The 18,696-nt window shown below is 42.2% G+C and overlaps 2 protein-coding genes across 3 annotated transcripts in view; one reads left to right on the top strand and one right to left on the bottom strand.

Annotated features, from left to right (window-relative positions):
- Positions 1–37: 37 nt before the first annotated feature.
- On the top strand, positions 38–13,296 carry cpvl (carboxypeptidase vitellogenic like). The gene is made up of 13 exons (XM_034127622.1): positions 38–165; positions 339–517; positions 837–958; positions 10,410–10,524; positions 10,659–10,717; positions 10,803–10,882; positions 10,979–11,045; positions 11,202–11,324; positions 11,585–11,716; positions 11,885–11,983; positions 12,069–12,242; positions 12,518–12,700; positions 12,793–13,296. The coding sequence occupies exons 1-13, from the start codon at positions 161–163 to the stop codon at positions 12,889–12,891; spliced, it is 1,437 nt and encodes a 478-aa protein (XP_033983513.1). The 5' UTR covers positions 38–160; the 3' UTR covers positions 12,892–13,296.
- A 3,583-nt stretch (positions 13,297–16,879) lies between these two features.
- Positions 16,880–18,696, bottom strand: part of creb5b (cAMP responsive element binding protein 5b) — a 36,140-nt gene continuing 34,323 nt past the window's right edge. Inside the window, exons 10-11 of one of the 2 annotated variants that reach the window (XM_034128123.1) lie at positions 18,048–18,156; positions 16,880–17,034 (exon numbers count right to left, since the gene is read on the bottom strand). In XM_034128123.1, the coding sequence (XP_033984014.1) occupies positions 16,880–17,034; positions 18,048–18,156 (264 nt within the window). Of the gene's footprint in view, positions 17,035–17,209; positions 17,712–18,047; positions 18,157–18,696 lie in introns of those variants that run through there. The other variant, XM_034128124.1, reaches the window with a different exon arrangement.

The raw sequence follows: 18,696 nt of genomic DNA, 5'->3' as shown, positions 1-18,696 counted from the left end.
ACAACTACCACGTGACCTAACATGTCATATGACCTTTTTGGAACTGATCACGTGACTGAACTTGACATCTCTGCACACTTCTGCACTCCTGACCAACTCAAAGACGTCTCTCTGATTAAAGAGGAACATTTCTCCTGTCGCAGTAGAGTCGGCAGACAACATGAGGTGAGTTTTAACAAATTAAAAGTTGTTTTTGCACTCATTCTGCCTACTGTGCTAATACATCCATGTTTACACTACACAGACTCACACTGTTTTGAAATGTGAGTGACTTGCAGTGTTTGAAGTTCACACATGAGTAGCCAGGTATGTAGTCTGATATTCGTGTTGTTTTGCAGGATGTGGAGGGAAACTCTGGGTGTCCTGTTACTGTGGGCCTGTCTGCACTCGGCTCACTCACGGGGCTGCTCGTCCTTGTTCTGCCGAAAGTCTCACCGTGTCAGCGGCTTGAATGGAGTCGACCCCGGGTCTCCTCTCTTCCTCACTCCTTATCTGGAGAAGGGAGCCATAGCTGAAGGTATGAGTGCAACCACACAACATGTTTACTGCAGCTAGCCCTCATTGTTATAGTGTTCTAAGATTCAAAGGTTTTATTTCCATATGCACAGTAGCTACAGTGTTTATGGCAATGAAAAAAGTCTCAGGCTCCTCAAACAATGCAATATACATTTAAATAAGACATAAAACAATAACAATTGTTCAAAAAGAAACGCAATAGAAATAAAATAGTCCAAGAGAAGTGGCCAATGTGCAAGTAATGCAGTAGAAGTAATCATAGTAATATAATTAGATGATCAGTTGCTTATATTGCAGACATAGTTTCTTGTTTATTCCAGCCAGAAAACTGAGCCTGGTCGGAGATCTGCCAGGTGCCAACGTCAAGAGTTATGCAGGGTACCTCACTGTCAACAAGAAATACAACAGCAACCTCTTCTTCTGGTTCTTCCCTGCACTCATGGTAGGCTCAGACTTATTTTTTACAGCCGGGGCTTTTCCAAATGACACGGTAAGATTGCTGACAGTGCTGCAGTTTTAAAGAGGATCATAAGGAGGAAGCAGAGATTTTGAGATAAAATAGTCCTTCTGGTGCTTTTAATACCTCTGTAACTCAATAACTGATAAGGAATTGCACCCGTGTGTGTTTAGTCAGCTGCTGTGTTATGGGAATTCTGCATAATAGCAGCGTTTTGATGTTAAGTAAGCATATATTTCAACCAAGGTTTTACAGATAGTGAGCTATCTTTGGGAACTTTTTTTGATGATCTGTAAATCAGTAGCCAAGTCCCATAACTGTATTTCATACTTCACTGTATGTCACATGACACTTCCATGACAGCAAATGAGCCTTAACCTCTTAAGCACGGCGGTCCCCCCATTGGACCCCTCCCACCGTTTTGTTTTCGAGATAATGTCTCAGGGCTTCTTAACATTTATGAAACTATTAATGTGTAGCACCAGATTAACGGGAAGAATCTCAGCTAACTGAAGATATGAACCATTTTTACCAAAACAAAACACAAGTCTCATAAGAAGCGTCTAAATGACCCCTGAGCGAAAAAATTCTAACGCACTGCGGCACACAATTCAAGATAAAAATACCCTTATTACTTATCGTAGCTGCACATACAATATAGCCGATTAAAGCTGAGACTCCACTGATTATTTAGGTATAGTATCATCACTGAGCGATCCGAACTTGCGACGGGAGGGACTTCGCCACTCTATAGAGTGGCGAAGTCCCTCCCCTTCCGGTGGACCTCCATGGGACCTTATTTCGGAAAAATTATGTATTGAAGTCAATGGAGAGAGAAAGATTATCTTTCGATCCCGTTTGAATTGTGCCACGAATTACACATATGATGTTTGTCAATTTAAAAGATAATTTTGCAAGTCAAACATTTTTTTTTTTCGTAAAACTGTGAAGTAACACATTTGTTTGTGTGAAACGCTCAATGAACTACATCTCTGGTCAACAACACACGTCACCAAGATGGCCGTCACTACTGTCTTGTCAACAAAACGATTGACTACCCTCACTATCACCACAATGAAACACGTCCTGAAGAATGTCATTCAAAGCTGCCTGCCTGCCTTCCTTTGATTCCCTCTGAACTGCCTGGTCGTTTTAATGTTTAATGTCAACCATTTGTGCAGATAGCATGAAGTAGAGAAGATCGCTAGCGGGGAGGGACTTCGCCACTCTATAGAGTGGCGAAGTCACGCCCATCTACTTCCGCCCCATGGGACCTTATTTCGGAAAAATAATGTATTTAAGTCAATGGAGAGAGAAAACTTATCTTTCGATCCCGTTTGAATTGTGCCATGAATTACACATATGATGTTTGTCAATCTTAAAAAATAATTTCCATGTCAAAAAAGTCACAGTTTGTCGTAAAACTGTTGAAATATAAGACTATGAAAAATACGTAACTAGAAAGACTACAAATCCCAGAGTCGCGTAAGTGATGTCACAATTGTTTTCCTCCACTAAGAGATAGATATAATCTATCTATATGGAGCTGGCTAAGATAACTTTAACAAGATGCCCGTGTGCTTAGTACCAGGTTGTTATTATACCAGCAATGGGTCTTGCTCGTTCTTTCGCTTCCCGTCTGATGAAAGGACCAGGAGTACTCTGGATCATGCTAGCTAGTAGCTAGCACGTTAGTTAGCATTACAGCCTTGTCATTTTTATTAGCCTTAACATGAAGTAACATTAAGTAACCCAAAATGTTAAACAGTAAGAGTAGTAGTCATATTTCGTGAATCCTTTGAAGAGTACTGTCACCGGTGTGATCATTCTATAATACACAATTTAAGCCCGGGGGAGAAATGCTAACGCTAATGCTAGCGATCTTCTCTACTTCATGCTATCTGCACAAATGGTTGACATTAAACATTAAAACGACCAGGCAGTTCAGAGAGAATCAAAGGAAGGCAGGCAGGCAGCTTTGCATGACATTCTTCAGGACGTGTTTCATTGTGGTGATAGTGAGGGTAGTCAATCGTTTTGTTGACAAGACAGTAGTGACGGCCATCTTGGTGACGTGTGTTGTTGACCAGAGATGTAGTTCATTGAGCGTTTCACACAAACGTGTTACTTCACAGTTTTACGACATTTTTTGACTTGCAAAATTATCTTTTAAATTGACAAACATCATGTGTAATTCGTGGCACAATTCAAACGGGATCGAAAGATAATCTTTCTCTCTCCATTGACTTCAATACATCATTTTTCCGAAATAAGGTCCCATGGAGGTCCACCGGAAGGGGAGGGACTTCGCCACTCTATTGGCTCTAGCGGTTATAAAGAGATTTCATTCATCAAAATCGAGCAAGGGGGGCCAGAGATAGGTCAAATCCACCCAAATGACCCCAGAAGTGGGGGTTTTTGGCTAAATCTCTCTAAAAAGGTCAAATTTCACTTGTTTTGCATCAATCTTGATATGTTGTACTTTGGATTCCTAAAGCTTTTAGTCTACTAACCCATCATCCAAGGGTAGTTTTCACTATAAGTAAAAAATAATTTTTGGACGGACAGTTTTATGTAAAATCTGAATTTTCTTTAAAATAAAAAACATCTATATTGATTCTGACTTTTCTACATCCAACTCACAGGTTTATCATTACTTTGAGAATAAAGATTATTAATTTAACCCTTTTAGAAGGGAAGATATGGTCATTTGATCTGGGAATGTCATTTTCGAGCCTGAGACCTGAAAAACATTTTTAGTATAAGAAATGCACTGCCATTTATGGTCATATCTAAGACTCAGCGGTTATTGAAACCCAAGCACAAGGAAAGGGCCCGTCTTATGATACTGTCATGGCCTGGCTCTTAGCCATAACAAAAAGCGTGGGAAGGACAAGAATATGTAAAAAAAGTATTTATTTAGCAAAACTTAATGTGTCCGAAGACAAACAAAAAGGCAAAGCAAAAAAACATAGGCGATGTGGCTGCTCTCCGAGGTCCGGTCCTCTGCGGGGAGAGAGAGATCAAGGCTCTGGCCCAGGCCTCTTAATCCTCCGCCAGCCGTCAGGTGTCCTCAATCAGGGCGTCAGGTGTCCCCAATCAGGGCGTCTCAAGCAGAGGAGAAACATTAAAGGGCCATGCACACCACAGGAGACAACAAGGCAGGGGTCGTCACACCCCCCCCCCCTTAAAGTCGGTGTCCCCAGGACCACCGGCACACCAATCCCAACCCTGACAAAACAAAAAACACCAGTAATGAACAAAAAAAACACAAGACATAATGCACCCCACCTCCAACAAAACCACCAATTGCAACATACAACCCTCACACTGCCAAACGCTCCTCCAACACCCAGCCACATCTTTAGCAACTCAGGTAAGCTACCTGAGAAGCACACTTTAAAAGGATGGGCAGAGCGAGAACGATTTATCGAACAGTATAACAGACAATACATTACCGTCACGGCCCATGTTTCCTCAGTTGTAGCAGTTAGTTTCACTGGGTTTACTGCACTGCACCGCAACGTGGCCAATGTCGCCACACCTGTAACATTTCACCCTACTGCACCGTCTCTGGATGTGACCAAGCCCACCGCAGGAATAGCACTTCCGGTCGTTGGCATACCCACAGTCACGAGCCATGTGTCCTTGATCTCCACACCGATAGCAGGACATTTCCTTGCCTCTTCCTCGACCCCTGCTGCCGCCACCACGACCACCATCAACGCCACCGCCGCCACGACCACTTTGACTAGTGGGACAATGCTTGATCTTCTGGTTTCCAAACATATTTTTGTCCATAGCACGAGTGGTCACACAAGAGGACGTGACGTCTGCCAACACTGTAGAGCTCTCCTCAGACCCTGACTCAATCGGGCCGCCAGTGACTAAAAACGCAGGGGGAACATCAGTCCAGACTCTGCTACCTGCCAAACCGTTGCCCAGGATGAAGTGTATCCCCTCGATTGGCAAAGCTGGACGTACACCAACAGCTACTTCACCTTTAACAAGGTCACAGTCAATATACATCCTATGAACAGGAAGAACTTTTAATCCCATTCCCCAACTCAGAACGGTGTCACCCGTGTCACTTTCATAAGACAAAGGCAAAACAGAGTCAACAATATAGGAATCAAAAGCCCCTGTGTCTCGCAAGATTTTGATTGGAACTCTGACATTACTACCTACCAATGACACCAAGCCGTCTCGTATAAATGGAGCATAAGATGCCAAAACCTCAGATCCACATAAGTGGGATGTAAGCACATCGGCAACACAGCAGCTTTTCACAGGAGCAGCTAACGCAACAGGCCCAACAAAATATCTTCCTCCCTCAGATTTTGCTCTAAGCGCAGGACATACTGCCTTCCAATGGCCCTTTTCACGACAGTAGTGGCAAATATCATTATCCACCTCAGATTTGACCAAACCCAATTTCCTTGGCTCCATCCCAAATGAACCAACATCAACAGCCTTTCTACTTCCTTCAAAAACAGCTAGGGCCCCAGAGCGCCCTCCGAACCTGCTCTTATGAAGCAACACAAACTCATCAGTTGCCACAGCAGCTTCAGCCGCAGAAGTGACCCTGTGTTCTGTTATGTAAGTAGCAATCTTGTCAGGAAGAATATTTTTGAACTGTTCCAAAGTCATGAGCTCACACAAATCGTCAAAAGTAGTGACGTCAAGAGCAGTTAACCAACGCTTAAAATGAACAGACAAATCCCTCGCCATCTCCACATATGTTTGATCTTGTTGTTGCTCAAAGGACCTAAAACGCTGTCGATAGGCCTCTGGCACCAGTTCATATGCTCTAAGCACCGCTGATTTTATTTTACTATAGCTAGAGCTATCTTCCAGACATAAAGAGGAATATGCAGACTGTGCTCTTCCTGTGAGAACACACTGAAGCATCAGAGCGCAGTCTGCATCAGGCCAATCTCTAGCCCTAGCTACACGTTCAAACAACAACAAAAACGTGTCGGGATCACCTTCATTAAAGTGAGGCAGCAAGCGCAGGTTATTAACATCAAAGCGATGAGGAGACCTGGGCACCTGTTCACCCTGCCCCTCACCGGACAACGCGCCATCTCTGAGAATAGCCAGACGACGTCCCTCCAACTCTATCTTGGCTTTCTCAGATTCTTGTCGCATCCGCTCCACTGTGATTTCCTTTTCAATTCCCAACTCATACTTCCTTTTGTCATGTTCCCGGTCACGTTCATACTTTACTCTGTCATGTTCCCGGTCATGTTCCCACTTTATTTTTTCGTGTTCCTGCTGCAACAGCAACATTTCCCTCTGCTGGTCAAAAGAAAGTGCACTTGCCTGAAAACGAGGTTTTAACAAAACCCCCCTCTTCCTTTGCAGCAAAAACTCCCGTCTCCCTTAATGTCGACACTATAGAGTCTTTTATGTTATCTTTCACCCTTCTATCCCCGACAATAGACACAGAGAAATGCTCAGCAATTAAGAGCAGCTGCTCTCTTGAAAAAGTGCTAAGCAACTCCTGAGACGGAGCTTCAACAAATGCCTCTGTCAGCCACAGTGGCGTCGCCTGGCCTGGGCATCCGGGGCTTTAGCCCCGAATGTTTTTTCTGTAGCCCCGGACAATTCTCCCTCAATAATATAATACATTAACCGTGCTTTACGTGAACCTCATCATGACACAAGAGAGGACGGCAGCACTGTAATTTCCCGTGTTCAGTGAATGCAACAGAGGCATGACACCAGACCAATCAGAGAGTTGCATGGAAATAAACGTGTGCTTGTGTCATTCAAGCTCGGCTCTGTGTGTGTGTGGCAATAGCGCATTTAGTGTGATGGAGAGAGATGTTGTTAGCATCTGGTTAGCTAGCTGCACTAACGGACATAAGGAGCCGTTTGTTCCACAACAAGCTGGAGGAGAGTCCTCTCCTCTCAGACTGAGAGGCTCAGGTGAGCTAAAGGACTCTGAGTGTTTAGATACTTAACTTTAGTCTAAGTTATCTCAGTGGGTCTCAAACGGTTTGGTCACAAATTATTCAAAACATTATTTCCGCGGCACACCTTCATATGATCATTATAGTTATAAAAAAAATAAGAGAATAAAGGAAAAACAGTTATGAAATACTATATGGCAGTAAAACAAGAATAGAGTTTAAAAGGGGAGTGATTAGTAAAATATCCATAAAGAAAAAAGTAAATCTGTTTACAGTTCTGTTTCATATGGGTGTTGAGAGAGGTATCCATAGATCTCTTCATTTTGCTCTCAAAGTGCACCAGATTGATGCATTTAACTTCAATATTTTAAAAAAAATCTTCCCCGGGGGAACATCCCCCCGGACCCCCCTAGAGGAGGCCACTTTACCCCTGCCTATATGCCGTAAGCTGATTATCGAGCCTTCATTGTAACAGTCGCGGGTGTACTGTGTGTGTGGTGTGGGGAGTGTTGCAGTAGGCCGCCACTGTGGGCTAAGCCCCGAATGTTTTCAGGTCCAGGCGACGCCCCTGGTCAGCCATATTAACTTCCAACGACCCCTCACAACACAACACCGGACCTTTAAACCGAGAGATGAGAAAAAGAAAAAAAACACAAAAACAAACCGGACAGATACCACAACGCTTATGCGTGATGCGTCCAAAGTGGAACAACACTAATGTTCTGATTGGAGTTTCCCCACTAACTCACCATCCCACTGACTAATCTCCTCCCTAGTCTTCATGCAGTTACTTGTGGTGGGTATTTATGCACCGGAGACCGCTGGCCCAGCAAAGCGACTAGCAAGCTAGCAACACTACTGTGACCACGGCCATGCTCCCAAGCCGAAGCTTCAACCACTTTCTCCGCAACACTACACACCCCGCTCAACAATCCCAAGGGAACCGCCGCTTAACCTGCCAGGGAAAACTCCGCACCACTCCGCACCGCTCCACCTGCAACGCACCAACAAACCCCCACGAGAGAAAAAGGAGAAACACAAAACAAAACAAACAGCTGACCACGGCTAAGAACAACTAGCAACCACTCTCCCGAAATATAATACCAAACAAATCAAAGCTTCACAAAGTAATCAAATCAGTCCCCAAACAACGATCTGAAATCTAATGTCCTTCCCACAACGAGCCGAAACAAAGAAACCGGCCGCACTGCAAACGCGCTCCCAACAAACGCGCACCAACTCCCAACACAAATCTTACCTATCCGTTGCTGTATCACAGATAAAAAGAAGTGGACGAGCCCCCATCTGTCATGGCCTGGCTCTTAGCCATAACAAAAAGCGTGGGAAGGACAAGAATATGTAAAAAAAGTATTTATTTAGCAAAACTTAATGTGTCCGAAGACAAACAAAAAGGCAAAGCAAAAAAACATAGGCGACGTGGCTGCTCTCCGAGGTCCGGTCCTCTGCGGGGAGAGAGAGATCAAGACTCTGGCCCAGGCCTCTTAATCCTCCGCCAGCCGTCAGGTGTCCTCAATCAGGGCGTCAGGTGTCCCCAATTAGGGCGTCTCAAGCAGAGGAGAAACATTAAAGGGCCATGCACACCACAGGAGACAACAAGGCAGGGGTCGTCACAATACCACTAGAAACGGGTCTCCCAAGGCTGTTTGCCTGTGCTTGGAATGAGAGGCGCGGCAGGAGAGGTTAAAGCTAAAATAATCTGAACATAAACTAAAGGGCCCTATGAAAGGTTACCTATCAACCGTACCTTTAACATCTAACTTGCACTGTTTGTTGAGCCACTCTCTGCCACAAATCTTTGCTTGTAAGCTTTTAACTCAAACTCAATACTGTGTTTTTAAAAGAACACTGTATCAAAAAACAAAATGCCTTATCAAAAAGCATAATATCGTCAAGTGTTTAAATATTTTTTTACAACTCTATATTATAGTGAATTACATTTCTGTTTATCTCCCTAAAAGATAATTCTGCGTTCAGTCCAAGATGTTGACCCTCTGTGAACATGCCTCCATATGTCACATTGACATTTAGGAGTCACTAGGCTTGTTTGAGATGAGCGAGACCGACGCAGACCTGCGCAATTGCGATCGCCGTCTTGCTAGTGCGTTGCATGATGGTTAGTCATTTTGTCCGACTTGCTCTGGAGGCTCGACTACATGAGACGTTGAAATCTCGCGGGACAAAGACGCCGGCAGCCTTGAGAGCGAGGCGGAGCAGTTTCTCTCCACGAGCTGCAGAAGCGAAATGCTTGATGGGAAACGACTCGCTGGTATATCGAGCTGAGCGCTCATTGGTGGGTTTTACCCCGTGCTGGTGATGAAACTCTCCAATTGGCTCCGCAAAAGTTTGTTGTTGTTTTGTATCAGTTTTACGTCGCCACTTCCATTCACATTTGTCATCATTGTTCCACAATGTTTATCATCATGAAATTAATATCTATATATTTTATACTATACTTGCACTGCTTACCGTTTTCATACTTTATATATCTTAGCATATTCATACACACTGTTAATACTGTTCATACTGCTCATAGGCTGGTGTGTATATCTAGTGTATTCATACCCCTCACTGTTTATTCATCATTCAATTCATTCTATATTTTATTCTGTAGATTGCCTACATTACTTTTCACTTTACTGCTTTTTGCACTCCTGGTTAGAAGCTAAACTGCATTTCGTTGTCTCAGTACCTGTAATCTGTGCAATAACAATAAAGAATCTAATCTTGAGCAGGAACAAATGTATTTACTTAGTACATATCTGACATTAACGATTATACACATTTGTGCATTCTTTATAAATGCAAACTGGTCAAGACCACTGACGGAAGTAGTTTTGAAAAGTAATAAGTGGTTCTGTCTTTTACATGTAGAATTCAACCCCCCTTGTATTGATTTGTTTCAAAATGAACAGACACTTGAGTCATTCATTTGTAGTGATATAATAATTGTGGGATTTCTATTGCATCCACTTCATCTGCAACGAAGAACGCCAACGCAATTTCCGCCATTGCAAACCGAGTCAAGCCGACTCCGAGCTGTCCGACTTCAGGCGAGCTTTTTGAGACCTCCTCCGGCTATTCTCGTCTACTTTCGAGGCGAGCCGCAGCTCATCTCAAACAAGCCTAGTGTTTACTCTGCAATTTACTTTATGTGTACTGTACTTGCACATCTAAACACAGAGAATCTCTGAAACTTCAAAATCTCTATTATAAAAAAAGAACATAATTTGAGATGAATATCTGTTAAATTCAATAGTCCTGTTCTGACATTCCCATGTTGGATGACCAAAAACAATGTTTGACAAGGAACAAAATGCTAATTTGCCTAAGCCTGACTCCATTAAAATCTTTGTTGCTATCAATGGTTAGGAAGACAATTGAGTGACAACATAAGTCTGTCTAAATGTGGTGAATTTATTATTGACCGTTGGTTAATAAACTAAAGTCACCAACAGGTGGGGCTGCGATCTTAACTCTGTGTGTTGCTCCGCTGACAGGCGACCCGAGATAAAGCTCCGGTGCTGCTCTGGCTGCAGGGCGGCCCGGGTGGTACCTCCATGTTCGGGCTCTTTGTGGAACATGGACCATATGTGGTGTTTAAGAACCTGACCGGTAAGAACTGATCCGATACTACAGCAGCATACATGAACTGTAATCCCTAACCTGGTCATTCTGAGCCCTGTGTAGTTTGTGTTGTAAGCCTTATCTACTGTTTTCTGATCTGCTTGTATTTTATGTGTTTGCAGTTGGTATGAGAGATTACGCTTGGACATCCAGGTATTCAGTTTTGTACATTGACAATCCGGTACGTATTATTTTATTCATCATAAATCCTTTGTGAATATAATATTTAATGCTCTGTCTTTAAGGAAGGGTTTTTGTTTTTCCAGGTTGGAACAGGTTTCAGCTTCACTAATGATGACCAAGGTTTTGCTCAGAACCAGGATGATGTTGGCAGAGATTTGTACAGGTAAGTAGACGTCCATCCAACCCAAACATGCTTGCATTTTGATCTAAAAGTCTGCTGTTTGATTGTTACTTACTATTTGTATCTCTTCTTTTGTAGTGCTTTAACACAGTTCTTCCAGTTATTCCCCGAGTACCAGTCTAATGAGTTCTATGCAACTGGAGAGGTATGTTGTTTTTTTTAGCTTTGCAAATTAATATTGACAACATGTATATTAGTGGTGTTACACAAGTGGCTTTTTAACTTGTGCACGTGGGAGCCCATGATACTGTGTGACAAAATATAGTTTTAACCTGTGTGAACTTTCTCCATCTCCTTGCAGTCTTATGCAGGGAAGTATGTTCCAGCCATTTCATATTACATCCATAAAAACAACCCCACTGCCAAAGTGAAAATTAACTTAATGGGGATGGCTATTGGTGACGGGCTCTGTGATCCAGAACTGGTACGTATCTGGACATTCTTTAACAACATAATCTTGACAAACACATTTTGAATGTCATCTTATTTCTTATCACATTTTAAATTGTATTGTTTATCTCATGCAATACAAGATAATAATAACTATTCTTTCATATATTTCTACACTTGAGACATCAACACACTTCACAAGCTGAACGTTTTTCACAGTTCTTTAGCTTCACCCCGTCCGGTGTTGTTGATAGACATACGATGAGTAAAACATTTCACTTTTTTCCATCTCAGATGCTGGGTGGTTACGCTGACTTCATGTACCAAACAGGCATGATAGATGAACTCCAACGACAGTATGTCATCCAGCAGACAGACTTTGGGGTTAAACTCATCCAGCAGGAGAAGTGGGTGGAGGCTTTTCAGGTGAGCGATGCCTCTTATACATTTGTCAAAATGCAAGACGGAAGTATTTATCATTGTTTGTCTAGATTTGCAATAACTAATGTTTAATGAATACGTCCCTCAAATGCTCTTTTTATCACATCTTGCTGAAACACACATGCTGACCATTTTCTTAACGTCTGACTTCAGGTTTTTGACAGCTTGCTGAACGGTGACGTGGCACCATATCCTTCCTTCTTCCAAAATGCTACCGGCTGCACTAACTACTACAACTACATGCAGTGTCGAGTATGTACAATTTCAAAACTTTTTATACAAATAAATGTCTTCATTGACACAGTCTTTGCAGAATGTTGCCTTTTGTGCACCACAGGAGCCTGAAGACCAGGAGTACTTCTCCCAGTTTGTGACTCTGCCGGCTGTGCGACGCTCCATCCATGTGGGGAACCTGACGTTCCACGATGGGTCCGAGGTGGAGAAGCACCTTCTGCAGGACGTCATGAAGAGCATCAAACCCTGGCTTGGAGTGTTGATGGACAACTATAGGGTGAGCGGTCTGGGATTATCCATTGTGGTTCTGTTTTGAACAGCAACTGAATATTTGGTTTTAAATCGACAAAACAAGACTACTATCTACTTTTGCCTTGAAAAACTGGTTTGGATATTTTTTCTGACATTTCATAAACATGATTTGTTTAAAGAAAATGATTGTACTCGTGATCCATAATGACAATAATCATTAGTGGATTCCCCTTTTGAAGGTCCCTCTACTACCTCTCTAACACTCTTTTACCTATGTGGTCCATTCCTCCATACACCCAGGTCTTAATCTACAGTGGTCAGCTGGATGTGATCGTAGCAGCGCCTCTGACTGAGAGGTTCCTGCCAACCGTCAACTGGACGGGGGCGACTGACTTCAAAACGACTCCTCGCTTCCACTGGAAGGTCCAGCCCAGCGACACAGAGGTGGCCGGTTATGTGAGACAAGTGGGAGAGTTTTACCAGGTGAGCAGGCATCAATGAAAGAAGAAAAACAATGTGAAAAGTAGTGGGTGAACACCTGTTTTAATCCTGCAATCTGTCCTCTTGTCACGCAGGTCATCATAAGAGGAGGAGGACACATTCTGCCCTACGACCAACCGGCGAGGTCGTTTGACATGATTGACAGGTTCCTGTCGACGCGGGGCTGGATATGAGTTTAAGTGTTTTGGTGCTGAAACGCAGCTGATGAAAGCACATCCACTTTTTAAAGAGCCTATTTTTAATTATTGACTGTTGATTTTAATCACTGATGACTGTCTCAGGCAATGTAAATCAGCACGTGGTTGGATTTATACACATGCAGCTGATCTTTTATTTTTTTTAGCAGAGGTGACATTTGGTGTGTGCTGCTCTTTTATGCACTGCAATAAAATAAGATTACTCTGCCTGGATGCAGATGTCTGAATTCCTCCAATATCAGCAAATCATGATAAAAAAATTGCCAGACTTACTATCAGGCCTGAGTTCAACAGAAATAATGTGTGAGGAAAATACTCCTTATGATGCATTAAATCTGTCCATGCTTGTTGATGAACTATAAAGAAAAACCCCTGAAACCAGTTTGAATACAAATGTTTTCTTTTTTCTAAAGCTGAGTGTCTTAATGTTTGGGAAACACTCTAATGGAGTTTGCAATCTGACAACCTTTTGTTAAATTGACTTCTATTACAGGGATACATACGTTGAAACGGATTTGATTCATCAACAAAATGTCCACCAGGGGTCACTGTGCTCAAAGATATTTAATTGGAAAACTATACAAAAACAATAATTTTGCTACCAAAACTTCTGAGGTTATTCAACATACTGTATTTAAGAAAAGTAAATGCAACAACATTTACGATTATTTAAACTTGGGTCAAAAATCATTATATTAAAAAAAATATGGGCCACTATGCATATTGTAACGGTACACAATACTTGTTGATTTCATTATCGAGTTAGTGACTCTTTGTGGTTTTAATATGTATTTAAAACACTGGAGTGTTCTCAAGTTTTAGTTTTTAGTTTGTTGTCATTATGCCTCAAATATGTTTGTGTACTGGGGTTAATTGCCATGTTATGTCATCAACTATCATGATGTCTAGACAGTTCAATAATTAATGAGTATTCTAAACCTTTAAAGCACCTAACTATTTAATGAGCAGTTATGTCTCAAGGACAAGCTTTGGGGAATTGCTGTTGGTTTGATGTCAACATTTGTTGTTTTTTCGTTGAGTTCTTAAAGATTCTAAAATATTCAACATTTGAACTCTAGTTATCTGCACAAATAATAATTGTGACACTAGATGATCAAATAAAAGTAGTTCTAACATCAAATCACATCAGTTGTATGTTACAGAACAAGTGCTTTATTTTCATACCGTAATGTAACTGCAGTGATACTTTAACATCTGTACAAATGCAAAACGAAATGGAGACAATGTCATTATAGACACAACAAATGTACAAAGTTATGCAGGCCAGAATGGATTCATCAGTTCATTACATATAAACAATGTATTTAAGCGCTGAAATGAGCCTCGACATACAACAAAAGGCAACAAGTGCTATGCGAACATTATTTACAAACATGTACCACACATTTACTCCCTTCAAAAAGAAAGGTGGTTGCATTACATGTACAGGATTACAGAAATTAAAGACATTATGTACAATATTTATAGTTAAAGATTTAAAATAATACAATTATAACATCATTAATATAGGAATTGTTCTCCACCTCCCAAAAATCCACACAGACGCACTCACACTGCACTTCCATTTGTCCTTTTTTGTCTGCCTCTGCAGTAACAAATGTATTTTTCTGAACCTGGACCCACTGTCAAAAATTAAACTAGAGACTCTCATGTCTAACTCTAAAAGACCAACAAATGACAGTTGAAAGTATTTTGAAGTCATTATAATCATTTTCACATGCAAGAGGTTAATTTGGAACGGTCTAACAGTCTAAATATGGTTTAAAAAAGAACCTAAAATAAGGCAAGCTTCAGTTCAAAGGGTTGGTACGACAAAGCCCTTTTGCAGAGAATCCATTTCTCTGTCTTATCGAAACACACACACACACACACACACACACACACACACACAGAGTCCAGCGTTAACCCATCATAACAGTCCCAATGCTTTGACAAAACTTGAATGTAACCCGTTATAAGGATTAAGATTTTCAATTTCACATCCTTCATGAATAAAAAGGGCACACACTACACAGTGCGGGGTCCTTAACTGAGCCTCACCCTACAATATGAGCTCTAGGTTCCCTTCTTTAATCTACACACATGTGATGCATGCCAGGCACAGGCTCTCCGTAAAGCCAAACACAGTTACGTTTCTCGCTGGTGTTTGAAAAAGGGGGGGGGGATCACTGAGAATTACTCGGACCTTAATATGGCTATTCTACCCTCTGGCAGGACAGAGGACAAAGTGCATAGACAGCTCTGCGATTGCTCCACCTGTCAGTGGAATGTATTTCATCCATCCTACTGTAAAACACAGTGCATTATGGTCATCATGCTAATGAGTCGACATTCCTGGTCATAGGAAAGAGAGAAAAGAGGGGTTAATATGAGAAGGCGTAAAGTTTCAAGGTTGAGACGGAGATTTAAAAACAGTTAGTATATCCATCCCTCTGCAGAGGAGGCCAGAGGAGGCCTGAGAAAGAGAGGAAGATAAATTGATGAAGAGGTCAGAGGTCAGAGGAAAGCGGTTATTTTTCTCCTTGGTCAGCTGGTTTTGCGCTTACATGCAGCAGACATCCATGATAAAGCCAGTAACAGAATCAACTCATTAACAAAGCACTCAGAATGAACGGTTTTGATTGTTTGTCTACAGAAAGTCAACAAAATAAATTTTAAGAAATATTCAGGCACATTGTGACATTTTGGAAAGCACAGGCATATTCTGCTCCTTTTTGCCAGTTGTGAGATGCCAATCAAACTAAAATAAAAATCATGCTCACATTCACTTTCTCACACATTTTCCCCATCATCCTTTACACACCTGCTGAACTTTGTTCTGCAGAGAAAAGAAGGGCATGCATACTCTAAACCATGGACCCTAAAATCCAGACACACACACACACACACACACACACACACACACACACACACACAACACACACACACACACACACACACACACACACACACACACACACACACACACACACACACACACACACACACACACACACACACACACACACACACACACACACACACACACACACACACACACACACACACACACACACACACACAGAGAGAGAGGCCTCAATAGTCAAAGCTTCAGTTGGTCCTGAAGGAGTGTGTTTCAACTCCTAGCTGCCTCACTGGTATCACAGTGTACAGTTCTGTATCTGTAACAGCATCGTCTGTCCTGGGGACCAGAGTGGCTTGGCCATGCTGATCATAATGTGGACATACAGTAGAGAAGATGATCAATACTGAGATGTATTGCTAACATTTGATCATGTTTTCACTGTTGGGCTTGTATTTTATGACACTCTTTAAGAATACCACTGACAGGGAAAAGGTTTAACAGTCATATACTTTTCTAGGAGAGAAAATATCATTACACTTGCTTGCATATTCCTGTCTCCAAGACATCATGGAGACAGTTTGACTTGGATTCAAAAGACAACTTTAAAGGCAGCCACATCCCACTCACTTAGTGTCTGTTGCATACTTTTAACATACTGTCCATGACTGATATTCAGAGAATGATTTAACTTATCTTTCAGTCCATCAGGCTTACAGAGATGTAAGGTCTGCTAATAGAGAGGACAGTCTGAGGCCTATGTCTCTGTCCTCTGGTTACATTACCACCGTGGTCCATTTTGTACCATTACACAGCAGAGAAGTCAAACACTGCATGGGATTAGCAAAACATCCTTTTTGCTAAAAGCACACAAAAAAAAGAGAGTAAAAAAAAAGAAGCAACAAACCGTTGAACATTTATGCGTTAATAGGGTGGGTCTATAAAAATACATACTGCAGCTACTGTATAAAGAACAGCCTCACAGGCCTTTGAGGTTTTTCTTGATGGAGGGAGATGGGGGGTTCAGCATTTGCAGCTGGTCCCCATCAGAAAGCAGGGGAGTAGGGGGAGTTTGGGCCGGGTTTATAGTCTGTCTTGTCCCTAGTGGATGGGGTTAATGTCTGTGCGGTGATTTGTTTGCCCGTGCACACTGCTGCCCCCTACAGTTATGGTGGAGGTGGTGATGGTGTTGTGCTGGATGACCTGCTGCTGGGAGCACGCTGGAGCTGGACTCCCCCCCGGACTGCTGTCTGGACCTGAGGAGACAGCAGAGACATCAATGAAGACGGACAGCATGTGAGTGGAGTAAGGTTGAATTACCTTCAAGCTCTACACACAGTCTTTAACGTGTAATGTGATACAGAAAATAAACGATAATAATACAAAATAAACACAGACAAATTGTCATTATTGTAAAACAAAAATACAGCTTTATTAGCAAAAAACAGATAAATGTCAAACACATGACACACTAAATTCACACCTCATCCGTCACCTGTCATCCCAAATGAGGCCATAAATGGACAGCACAAAAATGGAAAAGTGAATCACAACTCCATAAACACGCCTGATGGAGTTCGGACACATTGAAGGTGACATCTGTACACAAGCTAGACTCATCGATGAAAGTCTGTCCCAGCCCAGACTGGGAGTTGGCTCTCTTCTGAATAAAAGAACCATTCAGCCAAGGGGGATATGAGCCTTTTTTTCCTGCGCTAAAGCCACGCAGGGAGGTGCCTTATCCTAATTACATGAAAATGTCACTTGTATCCATATCAAAGGGTGGGGCTCTGATGTCATGCGCGGCTGAGCTGAGGCACAGTCCGGTGATCAGAGAGATTTTGAGGCATCCATGAGAGTTTGGATGCCAAAGTGCCGCTTGTGACGTCTTTCTCACGTGGAGTCTCGGCTGCCTCTGTGCACGGAGGAGGCGCTGTCAGATGGAAAAACAGGTCTCATACAGGATTCAGACTACCAACTCCCAGTCCAGTCTGGCTACCAGAGTGTGCAACACCCATGTGTGAAAGGAAGAGTCCTGCCGCGAGCGTGGGAGCTGGATACCAGCACATAGGAGTGAAGAGTCTTGGCAGTCACTGTGTGTCCATCACAGTTCAGTCTGTAGAGTTTAAATCTTTCCTCTGGCAAGACAATTAACATTTTCCCCGCAGTGCTATCTTCACTGTCGGGCTAAGGCACATTGATGAATGTGTGTTTTTAGCCAAATTCCCAAATGTGTGTGTGTGTCTGTGTTTATGTCTGAGCTACTCACTGAGGTAACCTTGGGAATCTTTCTGCATAGTGGTGATGGGACAGTCCTTGTGTGTGAGGAGAAGCTGCTTGAGTTGGGTCACCTCGTTCTTTAGCATGGTCACTTCATTCTGAAATGCAGCGAGAAACACAGAAGCATTTTAAAAAACATGTTTCAGGAGAGTCCACAATTTAAGCAGGAGACACTATTAGCTCACCAACTACTAGTATGAGTGTATCGCTATCAAACATTGTATTTATATATATTTATCATCCTCAGTGTTATTGTTTTATCCTGAATTAGGCTTTTACATTTTTAACTGAAAACCTGTAACATGGTGACTTGGTGTTTAACAGATTAGGGCATTTAAGGCATGGAGGGTCCAGCAAATGTTGCTCTTCAGTTGCATTATGGGAAGTGTAAGATCCAGTGTTTTTGGAGTAATGCACTTTTAATCATAACCATTTATTTGCTAATGTCTTTATTGTGTCTAAGTGTAAAAACAGGGTGTCTTGCAGTTCTACAAAGACAGCATATGACTTATCATACTGGACTCAAGTTAATAACAAGGCAACTTATCGCTATCATCTCTGGTGCAAAAAGGGATAATAGTATAAGGTTCTTCATAAGGAACTGAGAAAAACGCTTTGATATCCCCTCTTTCCCGTTT

The sequence above is a fragment of the Trematomus bernacchii genome, unplaced genomic scaffold, assembly GCF_902827165.1.
Source record: "Trematomus bernacchii unplaced genomic scaffold, fTreBer1.1, whole genome shotgun sequence".
NCBI classification, from domain to species: Eukaryota; Metazoa; Chordata; class Actinopteri; order Perciformes; family Nototheniidae; genus Trematomus; species Trematomus bernacchii.
The sequence above is the reverse complement of the archived record's forward strand: the minus strand, read 5'-3'. Positions and strand labels throughout refer to the sequence as shown.